An 18,243-nucleotide genomic window follows, 5' to 3' on the forward strand; every position below is an offset into this window, starting at 1 on the left:
GGAAAGCAGAGAAAATTGATGAGCAGGGGTGGGGGAGCAGCAAAAGCAGATACCATACAGGCTGTACGCAGCACTGGAGGAGAACAAAAGCTATCCAATAGGTGAAAGTGATGCCTGGACCACATTTGAAGCTATCTTGCAAGAAGGCAAGAGGTGGGGGATGGCAAGGGAAAAAAGGCACTTGCTTCCCAAAGATAAGCTTTGTTTGTCTCATCTTGAAGTTGTTGCAGGTTTTTTATTGCGAAGACTACACCCACCCCACTAGGATTGATAGGAAAGTACATGCAGACAAATCCAGAAGTCCCAGGTGTATGTTTCCTGGAAGGTAGATCTCAAGATGTCATTGGATTTTCATTAAAAACATGAACGTACTCATTCAAACATGTAATCTCAGCTGTCATCACTCAGTGCCCTGCCATTCCAGTCCTACCATACTGAACCACACAAAAGCAGAGAAGGTGCCAGACAGAAGATGCATGAAGCTTTCTTTTAAATTACAAAAGGATGTTGCTTGTCTGAGTTTAATATCTAGAGTCATCTTTTTATGTTTTATATACTCTCCAAGGATAGGAGAGGTAATGCTTGCTTATATGCCACCCAGAGGGCCCATGCTCTGTATCTCTTTAAGACGATTTATTTTTGTGGTGCTGGGGTTGGAATTTAGGACCTCATACATGCTGGCTATGTATTCTACAACTGAGCTACACCTCCAGCCCTATAATAGTTTAAAACTTTCTAACTCAGAGATTTGACTTGGGTGTTGCAAGGCAGGGTAGCTGGTCACTTGGCATGGCCAGCTACCTAGCACTGACCACACTCTTCTCTTGTTCTCTATTCACCTGGAATGACTCTTGAGGATGTATTTAGAACAATCATGTTCTACTCAAAAATGGTCCTAGTCACTCAATGACTAATGTTGGTCATAGAATCTGAAAGTCTAGGAAGCTAATAAGTCTTAGGTAGAAAAATTTATATTTTGGTAAATTAAGAAAATGTACTATCATATTGAGAAGTTGAAAGCCTAGGAAATCATGATGTAAACAAGTTTCACTATAACTCTGACATCTCTCACTGTATTGTAGACTCCTAAATGTCAAAGGTCTTCTATTCTATTATACTCATATTTCAGGCACTGTATCTATACTAGAATTATTTCCTTTTGTTCAGGATAGTAGTGGTGATATTAGTTTTAGTATCTTTGATTTATGAGAAAAGATATTGATTTATTCCTTATTTCCAAGGCATGAACATTACTTATAGGACAAAAATAATCAGAAAACTGCAGGGAATGAAGTTTGATACTAATTATGTTGGCCTTACCTCTAGCATCAAGAAAGGAAAGATCAGGAATCACACCATACATGCCAGCCACAGAACACAATGATTTCTAGGCTCCAATTCCTTCTGAGAATCAATCAATTGTATTTCCTTTTCACGGGTATAAAGATCTTATATGCCTTTTCTTAGATGCTATAGTCTCTTAATGTGCCAGTCTCTTACTTAATGTGCCAGTCTCTTACTTTTGGGACAGTATTCATTTAGAGAAAGCTCAGTTTCTTGCATTATGCAATCACATATCCTGGACAAACAATTAAACATGGGGAAAATCAACTGCATTTTTCCTGACCTACAGTCCTGGAAATTTATTCGTTTATTCAAGGTTATGTGTGCCTCTTGGAAGAAATCCCTGCCTAACTGGTCCCTTAACGGTTTTTTGCCCCTAAATGCAGAGTATCCTTTCCCCAACAAAGCTCTTACCACAGCCTCCCTGATCAGACATCTTTAACTACTACCCAGTGCCTTGTTTTGTATTTAAGGCCCTATAAGATTGGTACCCCAAATTCTTAGACCTTACCTTCCGTTTTGTACCTGGGTGTATGACAGTACAGCAAATACCAACTGCCAGCTATTCCTTGCTTGTTTCAGTGTCAGCACTAATAATGTCCTTTAGTATGGAACGTTCGGTCCCACCTAGTACTACTTACCAGCTTTCTTTCAGGGCTACTTAAAGGCTGTACTCACTGTGACACTTTCCCAGGTCCCCTTGGCCAGTCTGTACCCCTGAAGCACTGACCACTTTCTGCCTTCTATTCAAGTTATTTACGTATTTCATCATGGCCTGTAGCAGATTATGTTTCCTGAGCAAAAGAGGCTGACTCTTGTTCACTCTACCTAACCCATGGCATCCAACTTAGTGAGCTGAAAATAAGGTGCCCCAAGCCAGTGTCTGAAAGCAGAGGTTTATTTTCAGTCCATAGTTGGCTGAAGGGCATGGTGGAACGGTCTGGAGAAGGGAAGCTGCTCATATCACGGCCAGGAAACAGAGATAGAAAGGAGTCAGGGAGGGAGACATACCCTCCCCCAGTGACCCACCTCCCCGGCGAGGCTCCACCTTCTAAGAGCTCAGAGCACACTCAGCTGCGGAACTCACCAGTGAATGATTCCACTGCTGAGTACAGACCCCCCCGATCCAGTCATCATCCACAGGCATTGCCTGTGGGCACATGAGCCTTTTGGGGGACATTCCTGATCTAAAGCATAACAGCCAAGGATGCTGGCTCACTCTCTCCCATTCATTTGCTCCTTAAAAAAACTCCTCTGATAACCAAATTATAAAATGAGAAACTAGAAGGGGAGAGAGGTATGGAACAGGTCCCTTATCAGAGTTCTCAGAAGAAAAGCAACACCACCATCACCTTCACCTTGGACTTCCAGCCTCCAGAACTCTGGGAAAACCAAATGTTGTATCATTTGAGCTATCCAGTTTGTAGAACTCTGTTAGAGCAGCTGTTGCAAACCAGTGTGGGTGGTGTTTAGTTACACTCTGGACCAAGTGTAACTGCAAAGAGAATCTTTTTTTCTCATTTGGAGCAAGGTGTATCCATACCCTTTAGGTAGGCAATTTCAAATGCCTTATGGGAACAGATACAGTTTACATTAACCTAATCAATGCCATTGGAAGGTGGGATAGAATGATAAAACAGGAGATGCCTATGGAATGCTACTTCTGATACGTATGAATGAAACTGAGGTATCTGGGAGGACAGCCAGGCTCGAGAGAAAGAGTGCAGGAGGCAGAAGCACTGCTTTCTGTATAAACCACACAGGATGCTTTTCAATGCCAACACATAACCCACTTCTTTTTTTTTTAACCCACTTCTAAAGCTGCCTTGGCATACACATTGAGAGTGATGTCAGAATTTTTTTCAATGCTATGTATGGATCTAGTGGGCATACAAAATTGTACAGTGTGCATACCTGTTGCTTCGTTTAAAGCTGGCTCAAGGCGAATTGTTTCTAGAAAATGTTCTAAGATCTTTTCAGGTGTTCCTGACATCACAGTATACCTGGATAAGAAATAAAAATGTCATTAGTTTTTCAAAAGGGGTAATCATTAATAAAATGTTTTTTGAAGATTTTTTTTTTGTTGTTATTATTTGACTTGAGATCCCAGGGAGCCATACGGGCTATACTTGTGAACAATATACCCGTCGTGGTAAGCAAGACCATGTACCTTGCCCAATTCACACAATAGGAAAACCACCTATTGAAGTAGTTACTAAAAACATTGTTCTTTTTTCCCTACATGGAACTAAAGTAAACTTCTTGGAGAGAAGCACCAGCAGTCTGGAAACTAAGAAACCTCAGCCTTGTTCCAAAGCGGAATGAAAAGGAACATATAAATTCCAGGGCAGTGCAGGCTCAGGAGGGGGAACGACAGTGAACTTGTTATCCATATATGGGTTACTCATAGCAAAATTTCAGTCTCACACTGGATTCCCCTGCCTATTTCTGGAATGCTCTGTCTTTCCCAACTGTACACTGGTATGTGCCTTGGAAATACAGCTAATAATAAAACAAGAGAAAAGAAAACAAAATCCCAAACATCAGTGAAGAAACACACCAACTCCAGAGGCATCATAAATAGGAAATATATAAGCAATCGAAAATGTATCTGATATGGGGCTGGGGATTTAGCTCAGCGGCAAAAGCGCCTGCCTGGCAAGCGCAAGGTCGTGAGTTCGGTTCCCGGTACCGGAGAAAAACCAAAAAAAAAAAAAACAAAAAAAAAAAAAAACAAAAAACAAAAATGTATCTGATTTATTTAAATGTCAAATGCAAAGTATTTGGGAGTGCATTAGCTATTATTTGAAGAGATCCAACCGGAGTGCTCTCCCATCAGCATGGGAAGATTTATTTTTTAAACTGAACGTGGGGTGTTTCAGTCATGGTCAAGATGGTGACCAACAGTGAGAGCTACAGGCAAAACACACTGAGATGATCTTGGTGTTTCTCTCCAAAACTCGCCTTTGCTTTTCTGCTCGGCATTTCAATGAAGGCAAAATGACAGGAAAGAATAGTAACAATGAAAAGAACATTCTCATCTGTTCAGAAAACAGTGGCAGAGTTCAGCTCTGGAGACTGCAGCTTCCCTCGCCTGTTTGAGATTTTGCAGGAAGAGTTGCAGGTCCCAGGAATATCTTTCGCATATGACATCTCGGGGTCATAACCTCCCGTCTTATGGGTTCATACGCAACCCTGTGCATGTGAAAGCAGAGGGTGAGTGGAGTGAGCCTGGGACTGAGCAAGAAACAAGTGCTGTGTGTCTTCATGGGAGCTGGCTGGTAGCTAAAATGATCCTGGGAGTGCACTGAACCAAAGGGAAGCTGGGGTTAAATCTTTGAGGAAACCTGGCTGTGGAATGTCAGGAGAAGAGGGACCTCCTAGAAAAAATAACCTTTATTTCCAAAGCATGGCCCCTTTCTCAAAGCAAGCAAGGTAGAAGACAATGTTTTTGCTTGCTGGAGACAACGAATATTGGAAGAAGGGGCAGGGTGTATCTCCAAATGACTTTGGACACTTCCGTGGAGACTATTTCTCAGCACCTTCAGTCATTCCTGGCATTCCTGGAATTCTGTAATGGCACGCCCCCGATGGGCTGCAAGAGGAGCAGCGTCTGGTCACATGAAACAGGAAATGGTGTTGGAGGGTGCGTTACACATCTGTGCAAGGATTACCGTGCCCCAGACACTGGATAAGATTTACATACTTATCCCTGCTCGTTAAATATTAGCTCCATCTTGCAGAGGGAGAAACTGCTCAGCTAAGGGAGGTGTGAGCCTGTCTGTCTCACTTCTGAGAGCTGGTGTATTTCAGGGAACTTTTCTGCCTATACAGAGATACACCAGAGGTAGCTGCCTGGTCTAGCCTGGAGCTCACCCTGAACAGGAAATTTTCCATGTAATTAAAAACTTTTCTCTCAAAAAGGCCTTTTCTGTTTGTTTCATTTTGAAAGGAATTCTTATTTACATAGGTGTATAAATGCATTGCTTAACATGAAAACCGCATGGAAAGGAAAAAGTATTCTTTCACATGGCTTCATGAAGCCACTGCTAGTAATTTACCAACGCGGCATCAGTTTGAAATTTGTTCTCCCGTCAAAAGTGTGATTCGGACAGCAGGTTAAGTTCACATTCTCATGTCCCTTGTCTGAACATCTCTGAGTTATCACGCCTGGTTAAACCATGCACCCTCTCTCCCCACTAAGGAGAAAGTAGCCTCTGTAAGCTCTGTCTACCTGGCCAATTGGCCACGCTGCAGGCTCTTTATTTGGAACCAGAGGCGCCCTCTAGTGGCTGTCTTGGCCCAGCCTCTGAATTTCCAAGGCTGTTAGGTGTTGACATTTTCTGAGGACTGGGAACCCTGAAGAGGGACAGCCTGGAAACTTCTGGCAGACACAGTCATCTGTGATCTTGGGTCTCTGGGTTTGGCTAAAACCCCATATTAAGGTTTTATTTCATGAACTGCCAGGCAGCTTACTGCTTGTCCTCTGTTTAAGTGAGGTCAAGGCCACTTGAGGCCAGACAGCAGGGCTCTTGTCAGATTACTGCCTGAAGGGGTGCAAGTTAAAGGCGCATCACCAGTGGGTCATGCTGTACGAGCCGGGAGGTTTTAAACCTACAATGGAAAAATCTTTTCCCAACACCAAGTTTGCAAGTGTGGATCCTTTTATCTGCATCTGGAACAAAAAAAAAAGCCAGTGGTAGGAGAGTAGAAGGAAATTATTTTTCTGCACACAAGATGGAGTCTGGATGATGTGGTGGTTAAAACAGTGACCAAATGGGTGACTGCCCTGGTCTTAGGCAATCAGTAATCATGCTGATAGTACCAGTGCAGCATCAGCAATGGGAAAATAAGGGAAAAAAATAACCCAGTAACTAAAACACGTACAGTTGTTCCAAATTCTTACTAAACCCGCATAACCTCAGAGAAAGGGGGAGATCAATGACGGCAAAAGTTTTATTCTTCATGACAGTCTTGTCATTCACTTTCATGTCACACTCAGAGTTGAGTGCCTAGCAGAGTTTGAAAGTTTAAACATAAACTATTCCGGATTCCTCAGAGAAAAAAAATGAATCAGGAAAATGACATTAGCAGCACCAACGTGGTGATGTTTTCTGAGCTCAAAAAGAACAATTTCTGAGGAGGCAGGTGCCCACAGCTTTCAAATTTTACATCCACAGGCACGGTTGTTGGCACATTGTAGAAGTTGTCTACAACATCAGCTCAAGATTCATGTTCATGGACCTTCCTTTCAGTTCCGGTCGGATGTGGACAAATTTTAAGTGGAAAATGACCCCTGAAGAGAGTGGCTTTTCATTCCAGGAACTGCTTTTGTGTAGGGCATTATTCTGTACTCAGTGATACTTCTGAAATGATTTATTGTGAACATGCATAAGTTTTTGAATTATATTACAAATTTGGGTTGGATGACAGGACAGAAATAAGTATATTGAGGGATAACCACATAGAGGCCAAAAATACATTTAAAATATATGATCTCTTCTAGCCCTTTTAGTTTGATTTCATAAAACAAAACGCAATTCAAAAACAGCCTATATTTGGAGGAAACCTTTAGTGGAAAACACTGTTGACAGACAAACGCCTCTGATCCTGTCCCATAACCTGAAGAGGTGGAAAAGGGGCCCCTGTGGGATCTCTTGATCAAAATGTTTCCATATTAAGGACAATTCTCTGGCCCTACCTCTTCAGTTAGTATAATTTTTTGGATACAGCTGAGGCATTATTAAAGAATGCAGATTACCCACCCAACTATATCTAAGGACATCAAAGAAAATCACTGGGAGAAACCCCAAAACTTTTACACCCCCAAAAAGTTTTCATTCTTATCCTCCTCTGTGGGCTGGAAGGACGCTCATTAAAAACACCGGGACAAGAACATTTTCAATGTACTACTTAATGGGTAATAGTAAAAGACAAATAAATAGTAAAGAAAACTGGGTGGTAATTTTATAGTTTTGTAAGTGAAAGGATAGATTTTTACAGAGCTTTTGAATGTCAGTCCTGGTGTGCAATATTTAAGGATGTAGTGTTTGTATATGCTGTTGAGGATGCAGTATTTATATACAGTCACCTCTCTGTATTTGTCGGGGGACTGGTTCCAGGACCACCACAAGTACCCAAATCCACAGCCGCTCAAATCCCTTATACAAAATAGCATGCTATTTGCATATAAAATATGCATATCCTCCTATAAACTTTACATCAGCTCTAAATTACTTATACCTAGTAAAATATAAATACTATGAAAATAGTCGTTATTCTGTATTGTTTAGAGATTTATGACGAGGAGACGAAGTTGGTATAAGTTCAGTACACACAACTATTTCTGAACATTCTCATCCCGCAAGTGGTTGATTCTGTGAAGCAGAACCCACAGTAAGAAGTGTCAACTGGATTGCATTTTGCTACTGTAAGCTGGGAGGCAGAAGGAGCACAGGTGTGAAAATGGGGTACACTGAACTGGAACCCAAACTTTCTCATTTTAAAGTCTGAGACCTTGGGCAAGGAAGTCACTTGCTTCTCTGAGCTTAAATGTCTCTATCCTCTAAAAGAGTTGTCCTAAGGGTTAAATAACACGTATGAAAATATATTATGGCTACTTAGTAATATGTTTCTTTTTGCCCTTCTTGCAAATATGTTGACTCATCCAGATGAAAATGTCTGCACCTTAGGCTTTAGTGTGGACGATAAAAATTCTCTAGTTACGATGACTGTCCTGATAAAGGGAACCCTACTCTTCAGCAACAAAGGAAAACTCCTATAATTAATCTTCTTTCAGCATATTATTTGGTGACATGTCTCTAGGTACAGAATTGGTGTTTTTATCACACAAATTTAAAATTTATCCTCATTTAAAAACTCCAATTCTGCTATTCACTATGTTTTTTACAGCCACATTTCTAATTCTCCTGTTTTACACTCAAATGCTGGTATATATGATGAAAAAAAAAATCTTACATAGGAAGTTGCAGAAAAGTGGGAAATGAACCCAGAGAAACCAAAGAAAACTCAATTTAAACAGGAAACCTGAGAAATGTAAAGCAAATCCCCTTGGGACATCAGCAGACATACCTAAGAATAAGGCCAATGAATGTTTCTGAGGTGCAATCAGTACTGTTTTTTATTTAAAATCTGGGTTTCTATCAAAGATGGCCATTCTGATAGCAAGATGAAAACACTTTATGAGAAATCCTACATATGACTTTTGGAGTCTCATCACCGAGGGACCTATACCCTTTAAGCCGCCCTGCGTTAATATTGTTCTCCCATGCACCTTCTTTTCCGAAGCTGTTACCGTTGAACAGTGCGCACCGAGAGAGGTTTTCAGAGCGGAATATTCTCTGCAGCATTACTCTAGGCAGCACCAAACTCAACGCAGAGCCAGAAATGGATACATTATACTCTACAAGATGTGTGATTAGTCAATAGAGAGAGAGAAAAGTCACACACACTGCCATCTTCCACAAAAAGGGAGAACATGCTATTGTAGAAATGATGATACCATGTGAAAAGGTTAATCATAGTCTGGCAATTACAGTGTTGGATGCAAACATACTTTTGCTGAGGCTGTGAGTTTCCTTGATTAGAAGCTCTGTTCCCTGCTGGGACCTTCTCCAGTACCAAGACGTCTTGGTCATGTTCTTTAAGTCTGACTGTATTCGCCTCAACGTCCTGCAAATACAAATTACACCACATACAGATGCTGTCATTTACTCAGACAATGAAAAAAATTTCAAATGCTTTAGAAACTCATTTGGTGCTTGTCATGCTAATTGTTGCGTCTACAAATTAACTCGTTTTCAAAGTCAAGGGCGAGGGTGGTCAGAGAGAGGACCAGATGAGGTTTGAAGCATGTTTTTAAAACTCTGCTTTTACTCTACATTCAGAAAAACTGATGGGTGGAGAGTGGTGCGATTGTGCGCCAAGAGGCCTTTGGGAGAGGGGCTGTGTAATGGGAAGACGAGGCATTTATTCTTCATTAAGTACGGGGCACTCAGCTTTGGCGAAGTTCTTTTTTCTTCTGAGTTTCCTTAGAAGTGGCATTTTTATTTCTACTCAAAAGACCTTTTTTTTTTTTTTTTTAAAAAAAAAAAACAACAACAGTTTGAAATGTGTTAAAAGCCTTTTTCAGTGATTTTGAATTATACATTATATCAATGCTAAATGACCTTAATCTGATTCTTTTAAAGAATTATTTGACTGACTGTAAACTCCACATGTGTAAACTTCAAAGAGTTAGTGAAATTTACTTCTAAACTTTAATATTATTTTAAATAATTAATTTAAAAATTTAATGTGTTTTTCCTTTACATTTGGCCTCCATCTTAAAAGGGATGAGAGAAGAGCCAAGTCAAATTGCATGTGGTATTTTTTCCTATATTATTTCATGGTAGGAGCTTTAATTTAACTTTCTTTGTATAAAGGCATTACAATCCTAAGACAAACTTGGTCGTCAGAAATGTTGCCAGCAGAGGCAAATGCTTTTGGCAGTGTAGGGAGTGGTATGCACACAAGGAGAGGAGAAAAAGGGACCTATCTGGTAGCCAGTGGGACAGGGGAGAGAGCAGAGCCATCCTAGGGAACTCAGTGTAGAACAGGAAGGATGCCAGGCCATCTGAGTAGCCAAGGGTGGTCGGACAGTGTCACCATCCTCAATGGTCCATAATCAGAGGCCCTACCAGTCAATGCGGGGTCAGCTCTCCCAAGGGACCAGGGATTGCATAGTGGGAAAAGAAATAAGCTAAGAGGAAGCTCATCTTCAGAACCAACTTTAAGACCAATTCTGCAGCTCCCTCTACTATCTCTACAACTCTTTACCTACTTTCCAATGTCTTCAATTTGAAACCCTTTGAGATCAAATACTCAAAATGAAAATGCTTGGTTGGAGCAACCACATTGGTAATAATTCCCACAAACAGGCAGACAATCAGTAAGTCAAGAGAGTGTGTGACAGTATGAGAAGGGTTCAGGTTTGGGAAGAGATAGGAGATGGACACTAGTCAGGTCTCGGATAGAGACAGACACGGGCAAATGGGGATGCCACTATGTTGCAAAGTAGGGTGGGAAAGAACATAAAAAGGATGCCAGAGAGAAACTTCTTACACTGTGAAATTTTGGCAAGGCAATTGCCACTCGCTGCCAATTCTGATGGACCATGACAGCTGTGTGCGGAGGTGAGGGACCCGGCATAGCATCCTGCATTTGCAGCTTCCCGGGAGCATCATCTCTGGATCCCCGTATGTGGAATGCACCTGTTTTATAACATAGACTCTGTTCCTGGAGCACGCATTCATCCCGGTACTACTCAAGTAATACTTCAACTGGAGCTCTGCTTACTTGGGAAAGGGAAAATGGGACATTTCTCAGCCACACTGAGCTTTGGACTCACCCTCAGGATCCGGTTGAAATCTTCCTTGTCGACTCTTAAGAAATGACAATTATCTTCTCGCAAGACAATAGAGGCAGCCCGGGGAGCATCATTCACTAGTGCTAACTTGCCAAAATCATCTCCCTCATGCAGAGTGCAGACCACACCCTGGAGAGAGCAGGACATTCAGGTGAAATGGTAAACAACCCCTTGCCTGTCACAAGACTACAAAAATACTGGATATATGAATGAGCTAGCTGTACCTAGAGATGCCAAAGTAGGATTATGTAAGTAAATTATAATGCTTAAATTTTCTTTCATTGAGTAATATGGTCTATGACCTAATTTAAATGCATACATTATAATCCATAAGGAGATGAGCCCAAGAAAGTTATAATACTACTGTGAGTATAATAATTAAGAAAATTGGGTTAAGGATATAATAATGGCTTTCTACATGAAGTAACAATATTGTTGCAAGTTTAATTGTAGCACTATTAGTGGAATATATGTAGCATTATGTAGTGGAATATAATAAAGTTCCAAAAAGAAGAAGATTATATATATAATATATATACCTTGCCGTAAATGACTACATTCACTGATCCTTTTAGAATAATGTACCAGGAGGTACCTTCTTCTCCCTGGTTAAACACTAGACACAAAAAGATAAAAAGATTTATGACAAGAATAGAAGCACATCAATATAAATTACAGCTTATCAAATCATCATTTTTAAGTCCTCAGAATTACACATACATAAAAAAAAATTACTGGCGAATACTAAATTATTCAGGTGGAATATTATCTCTCTTTCTATAGAACATGAAAGGAAGAGAGACTGCAATACTTTCTGTGCCCTGGAAGACAGGTTTCTATCTGACACCAATTTACCACCAACCCATTTCTTAAAGGAATGCACGTTCCCCTACAATTCATGAAAATGTTATGCCATAGAAAACAGTTTTTAAAAGTAATCTGACCGGTAATGTGAAGTGTGCAAACATGCAAGCCAGTACTATGTTTTGTTTATACATATACACCTACATATTTTTCTTAAAGAATGAGTTGGAATGATAACCACCATGTTCAGGGTAGGAATTACCATTGGGAGGGAAGAGAAGAATGGGATAAAGGAGGAAATATACCTATAACTGGAACCGTGTGATTTCATTCTTTAGAAAATATGATAAACGTGGCATAATGGGAGTATTTGATAAAGGCTAACAGGCTATTTGCAATATTCTCCATTTTTCATTGGAAACATTTAAATATTTCATAATAAAATGCAAACAGTTACTTTGGCTTAAAAGAATATAAGAGAACTTGTTAGGCATCAGTGACCATCAAAATAAAAAATGTCAAAGTGAGCTATAAAATATAAATAACATTCTCTTTCAAATCTATACCAAGGTCAGAAATATCACTCTTAATGGTTGAAAATAAAGCACACTGAGATATAATTTTTAAAATACTTCTTGCTTTTATAATGCGTATTTACTGTTTACTTGACTATCACAATGTATCCTGATGAAAGAGCAAGATTTTCCAAAATACAACATCTCTTGGCAATTTAATGGGTGACCATTAAAAAAGTACTCTATGTGTCAGTAGATTTAGAAAGTGCCAGTGTAAATATAGTGATCATCTTTCTTTATTGCAGAAACTTTCAGCATGCTGATGTGTCTTATGATTCCACGGCAGAGATTGGAGGAAGCAGCGTTGCCTGGCCTTCTCAGATCATTCACTTCCTATTTTGTATGCAGGATTTTGTAGGACTAGTGGGAAATGCTAACTTAAATAATACTGTTCACATCTGTCCAGGTCAAATTTTAATTTCTTACTTGATAGCTCGGTTCTAAAGCCCCAAACTTAAGTGAGGTCACTGTAAGACGTACTTCAAAGAGCAGCGACTTCATCCCACACCCTTTAATGCCTGTCATGAGCCAGTAAGATAGGAAGCAAATGAGACCTGGCCACAGCTATCCATGTGGTTGCTGGAAAACTACTATACTTCAGGGCATTAGGCACACATTGGAATAATCACAGTTCCACAAAAGCCCAAGTGCCACTCCTCGACATCCTGCCCAGTGAGACCAGGATCCCACAGGGGAGAGTCTGCCTCAGGCTTCCATGGCCTGTGCTGGAGAGACTGTGAGCTGGCACCATGTGCCACTACAGTTTTCACTTACACACAGTTCCTCCTTTGGCATGCGACTCAAAGATGAGAACACCCGCCAACTCCCGTTTCACCTAGGAGAGAAAGAAAGAATGTGGAAAAGCCAGGCTTGGGAAGCTATCGAGTTAGTAACCCTTAGTTATTGTGGGATGATCAGGTCCGCAATCTCCCAAACAAGTGGACAGTGAAGGCTTAAATAAATGAGACAATTGAAATGATTTTAGGGTTCCAGGAGGGCCCAACTCTTTTACAAAATTTAAGATTCTCTGGGTTAAGACCAAGACTTCCCTGGGCAGTCCATATTTATGAGGTTTTCAAACAAAGGAGGGGGATACTGAAGAAAATGCCGGAATCTGGGCAGGATTTGGAAATCCCTCTAAGGACTTCTCCAAGTAACACTTTATGTTAATTTAGGAGACCTTGTTATCTTCAGGAAGGCCTTCACTGCAGGAGTGAGATGCTGCAGCTATATTCTCCTTTTAGTTAACTGGGATTGGTGCCAAAAGTCCTCAGCTGTGGCCTTTTCTTGTCCTTTGAGGCCTCCTGGCTTCACCCACCATTACAGGCCTCAGTAGGGACAAGTGACTCACAAGTAAACATGAAAAGCCAATTGGCTAATATAAGTCCTGCTCAGGGCTGCTTCGTAGTGGTCTCCATCTGGACGCTTGTGCAGAAGGGACTTCATGGACTCAATGTAACTGTTCCTTTGCTTCCTCACAGCTGTCTCTCACCTAGCTCATACAGAACCCCTTTCACTAGCTTTACTATTATGATCTCAAAGCCTGTGCAGAAGCTAATGTCACCAGACAACCTGTTAGAGACTATTTAAAACATGGTTTCACATGCACTAACTAGCAACTTGTCACTTTCTTGTGCCTTTGTGAAAAGGTGAGGTGTCCACATCATCATAGGACTCTCTTGCTATTAGTGGCTCTTCCCAGCAGAATACAGCATGCCACTGCAAACATGTTGGGAAACTGAATGCTTTGAAGGTGAATAATTAAGCCAGCCAACTTACATTCCACAACAGCTAAAATTCCAAATTCTTCCTAGCTAATATTTAATTTTAAAGAGTATTTCAAAATTATGGTCTCAAATGATAGGCCTAAGAACAAATAACCTGAGAATTTTCCACAGTGCCCAGGAACTGGGGTTTGAGATAGAAGAGGAGACTACTCACAACTGCACCAAGACTAGAGAAGTCGGAAGAGGGGCATGCTGGGTACCTCGAGCACAGGCAAGGGAAACGGGGCCTTTTCTTACTGAGGCTTATGGACCCTCCACTGCCTATACATATGGGGGGTACCCAGGCACTTAGACCTACCCTGCAATGCAGAGTGAGGATAACAAGGGCAGTGGCAGGTCAGCGGGACAATCCTTTGGATAGTCCAGGTAAGTGAGTGAGCTTCCTGACCCCAGGGGTACAGGGGTGTGAAGGATGGGAAAGCAGTCTTGTCTGGGTTGAGGGGAAAAGAGGGCTTGGAGTCCTTCTGCTTGGGGCCATGGCAAATGGCGTCCTGCTCTCAGAAGAGATGTTTCTATCCCTATTCAGAAGCCAGTAATTCTGCCTCCTAAAAACCCTAATTTGAGTCAGAGACAGCCACTGGGCCATGCTTGACTAGTAGGTAGTGAGTGACACTGTGCCCTGACCTATGCCCTCTTCAACAGATGTTCTCTTGAACTGTCTACTTCCCTTCCCAGGAGGGCCAAGCCTGGGTGGGGCTGGCCCTATGAGCCAGGACAGGACAACTAGATTAGATTTCTCTCCTCTCTCTCTCTGGTGCCACATGTCAAGGAAGGGATTCAAGACCCTCCCAGAACTTGGCTTTCTTGTTTGAGTACGCAGGTCCCAAAATTCATATTCAGAAGAATGAAGCACATGTTTTAATCCTACTTACATAAGACTGCCTTGGGGTTTGGAGCACATGCACTACTGTTAGGAACTCGACATCCTTTAGTGACTGCTCTTGCGCATAATTTCCTTAGCATCTTATCTGTAGGAAGACTTATGAGGCAAGAGTTCAGGCTCTCACCACCACCATCACATTCTCCCCAAATCCTAATCACATTTATCTTAGGGTCTCCTTGGTCAGCTCAACTAAGACAAGACTTACCGTGGTAGAAAGATGGGACAAGGCTTTGATATGAAGGAGCTCTTCATAGATAATCTCTAGGTCATCTACAGTCCTCTGGCCAGGTCTACAAAGAAAAAACAATAGTGAAAAAGGCATCACTAAAGCTTCAAATAAGAAAGTGATTCCAGGGTCAGTAACACGCTCAGGGATTCCTTCTATGTAAAATGGTACTGACAGCAGGAGAGATTGTGCCATTATAATCCTTATATAAAGGTATTTTTGAAATGAGCATTTTCCTTGATGGAAGGATATGGGAGGAATCTGCTGTTCACAAGATCCCTTCTCTTCCAGTCTCAGTAGAGGAAATGCACCTCTACTCACAACGTAGGTGGGCTGGCCTACTGGTCAACTTGTAGATGGCTGCTCTAACAAACTGCTTTCCACTGTCATCTTAACAAAAAATAACCCAACTTGTCTTTTCACACCATGAAGAACAAACAGTTTAATCAACTTGATATTAGATGTAAATTTCTTGGGATCTCATTTGATATTTTAGCTTAACAAAATACTAATGCTATTGTTGCTATGGTTGGTTTCTTTTAGAGAACTCAAATATAGAATGTATAAAGGTTCCATGTTTCTTGTCCATCCCTGAGGAGATAAGAATGATATGAGCTGAGAATGATGTAAATAGTAATTCCTGGGATTAGCAAGAGGGAAAAACAGGAGATGTGTGTCTACATTTCTCAAACTCTGCTCCTTGGACCCGCTCTGTCCACAATTAGTGTTTGTGTGAAATGAGGTATGGGGTGCTATGGACATTTAGGGTATGGGAAGACTGAGAGAATGCCTATCACCTTTTGTGTCTTGTAATTATTTTTGGAATCACTAGTAGTATTTAATTATATTAATGATGAGAGATAGGATTGGTCAGTAACTTGGACTTTTGTTCTTTGCAATATAAGGAAGCCTAACTAATATGTTTTTGAAACTTAAAGATAAATGGGTTGTTAATCCTGAGAGTGCTCAGAAGTCAACTGACAGACAGTCTATGCATTGATGGATAGATGGTATTTCCTCTCAGCTAACTGCTGTAGTCATGAACATTATTTATTACAAGTCTATTTTAAGCATTTTTGTCTTAAAATTCTAGAAATTTATGACAATATTCAGTGTTACTCTGCATTAGATACTCAGTCCTTGATGAGCTTTGGATGGTATTCCATTATTCCATTATAGTTTTAAAAGCATTTCTTTTAAAAGATGCTGAGATACTGAGCAGAGCACTAGACTTAGTTTGAAGATCAAATTCTAATCTTGATAGGTAGGTGCCACCACCTACCGACCCTGTGATGCAAGAATGTTGACCTCAGTTGAAACCTGGGGGTGACGCCTTCCCTAGAGATAGCTTGTGAGATTTTTTTTTTAAGGAAGCAGTGAAAGTGAAACTTCCACATATTTATTTGTGGGAGAAAAAAAATCCAGCAAAGTGATATTCAAAACTCAAGCCCTTGCAGAGTTGGCCATTAATCTTTAATGCTCACTCAACTGGATTAAGAGTCTCTTGAAGAGGTGACTGGGTCAGGGGGGTGCGATACTCATCCATGGATTAATCCTGCATGCGCCATCTGGAGGTGGCATCCAGCTGGAGATGAGTCACAGCAAGTACACCTTTGGAGGGTATCTCTCTTGCAGGTATCTCCCTGTGCTCTGCTTCCCTGGCCACCATGAAATGAGCAGCAGCCTGCACCATGACACCCTTCTGGCTGGATGCTTCTGCTTTGGAGCAGCTGACCATGAACTGAAACCACAAGCCAAATAAACCGTTTCCTGCTTTAACTTGTGGGTATCAGATATTTTGACCCAACAATGGGAAAGCTGACCAATATACATAAAAGTTAAACAAACATACCAATAAAGGATGACATTTGGTCAAGCACATTACACTTGGAACTTAATCAGTTATTGGATCAGTACTCTGACTGATCAGAACTGGACTGTCAATATTCTAAAATGGCTAGCTGGACTGTGTAATTTTGTAAATTTACTATCGCATGGGGAAGCCGACAGAGCTAGCAGAGGCTGGGGGAGGAAGAAAACTGTATACCCTGCACACTACCTTCACAAGGACAGCTTTAACTGAACAAAAGAAAACTGACATCCCTCTGCTACAGAATCACTGGAGGATCTGTTTCCTAATCCTGACTGCACAAAGACAGACACTAAATCCGTGACCTGGGAGATGTCAGCCAGGTTTACCTCCTGCGAAGGATCACCACCGAAGGATACAAATGCATACCAATCTAGTCCTTAATGGTGGAACCCAGAAGGTATGGGTCCCAGAAAGACACTGAAGAAAAGCTGTGGCCACAGGGGCTCTGGAGGAGCCGGGCCTTCTTAGCAAGAGGCCTAATCTACTACTTGACTTAGACATGGGGATTTTGAAACTAGGACTCTCGGGGATTTAAAAGTCAATGGAATCACCTCTGTCCATCTACTACCATAGAGGCAGCTAACGTGAAAGTCTTAAGGTAGGCATAATAGGATTACAGCTCTTCTGCACAAGGAGCAGCCCTGCTGTTCTTGCTACTTGCCATCAGCTGCAAATAGCATGAGACACTCCTAGGTGCTTGGCTAAAGCAGAAAACAGTCACCAAGTTTCCTCCCTGCCTCCATGGAGTGGGCTGGGATGGAGGGAGAAAAATACCCTAGCCAGGAAGAGAAAGGCTTGGAATTCAGCTCCAGAATCTTAAAGAGGGTCACAGGTGGAACTTTGGGATCAGATCTCTATGTGTTAGGAGGAGTGTTTATTTGTCAATATGAGATCCATATTGCTCTACCCGTATTTTTCTAAAAAAACACTGTCTTTAGAATTTATAAAGTTCATCATATTAAAAATGTCTATTTCATCCAAGATTTAAAACATGAGGAAGAACTGTCAAACTTCTCGATGCAATATACTAAAAATGTACGGTTGTGTTCGACTTCACCGTTGAGCCACCCCAGTGAGTCTTAGGACCTGTGCTAAGGGTGGGGAAGAGAGGTAAGGAGGGCAGCATTCCAGCTATTTTTGGAACATACTCAATTTACCAGCTGCCTCACTGAGCACTGCCTGAGTTCTTCCTTTGCAGCCTATTGTCCTTTTCTCTTTCCGCTCTCCTACATATTTCCTCTCAATACCTGTTCTTAGGTCCACCCCTCAACCTGTACTGCACCCCCAAAGCTCGGTTCTACCTTCGCCACTTCAGCAAAATGTC

General features: G+C 41.3%; 1 protein-coding gene across 8 annotated transcripts in view; it reads right to left on the bottom strand.

The window, feature by feature from the left end:
- Rapgef4 (Rap guanine nucleotide exchange factor (GEF) 4) overlaps positions 1 to 18,243 on the bottom strand; it is a 281,014-nt gene that overhangs the window by 47,145 nt on the left and 215,626 nt on the right. For all 8 annotated transcript variants that reach the window (XM_005393203.2, XM_005393202.2, XM_013518784.1 and 5 more), the window contains 6 exons: positions 15,026 to 15,110; positions 12,925 to 12,985; positions 11,311 to 11,387; positions 10,754 to 10,900; positions 8,921 to 9,036; positions 3,259 to 3,347 (listed from right to left, as the gene is read on the bottom strand). In XM_005393203.2, the coding sequence (XP_005393260.1) occupies positions 3,259 to 3,347; positions 8,921 to 9,036; positions 10,754 to 10,900; positions 11,311 to 11,387; positions 12,925 to 12,985; positions 15,026 to 15,110 (575 nt within the window). The remainder of the gene's footprint in view (positions 1 to 3,258; positions 3,348 to 8,920; positions 9,037 to 10,753; positions 10,901 to 11,310; positions 11,388 to 12,924; positions 12,986 to 15,025; positions 15,111 to 18,243) is intronic.

This window comes from Chinchilla lanigera, unplaced genomic scaffold (assembly GCF_000276665.1).
Source record: "Chinchilla lanigera isolate Chin_1 unplaced genomic scaffold, ChiLan1.0 scaffold00048, whole genome shotgun sequence".
NCBI lineage: Eukaryota > Metazoa > Chordata > Mammalia > Rodentia > Chinchillidae > Chinchilla > Chinchilla lanigera.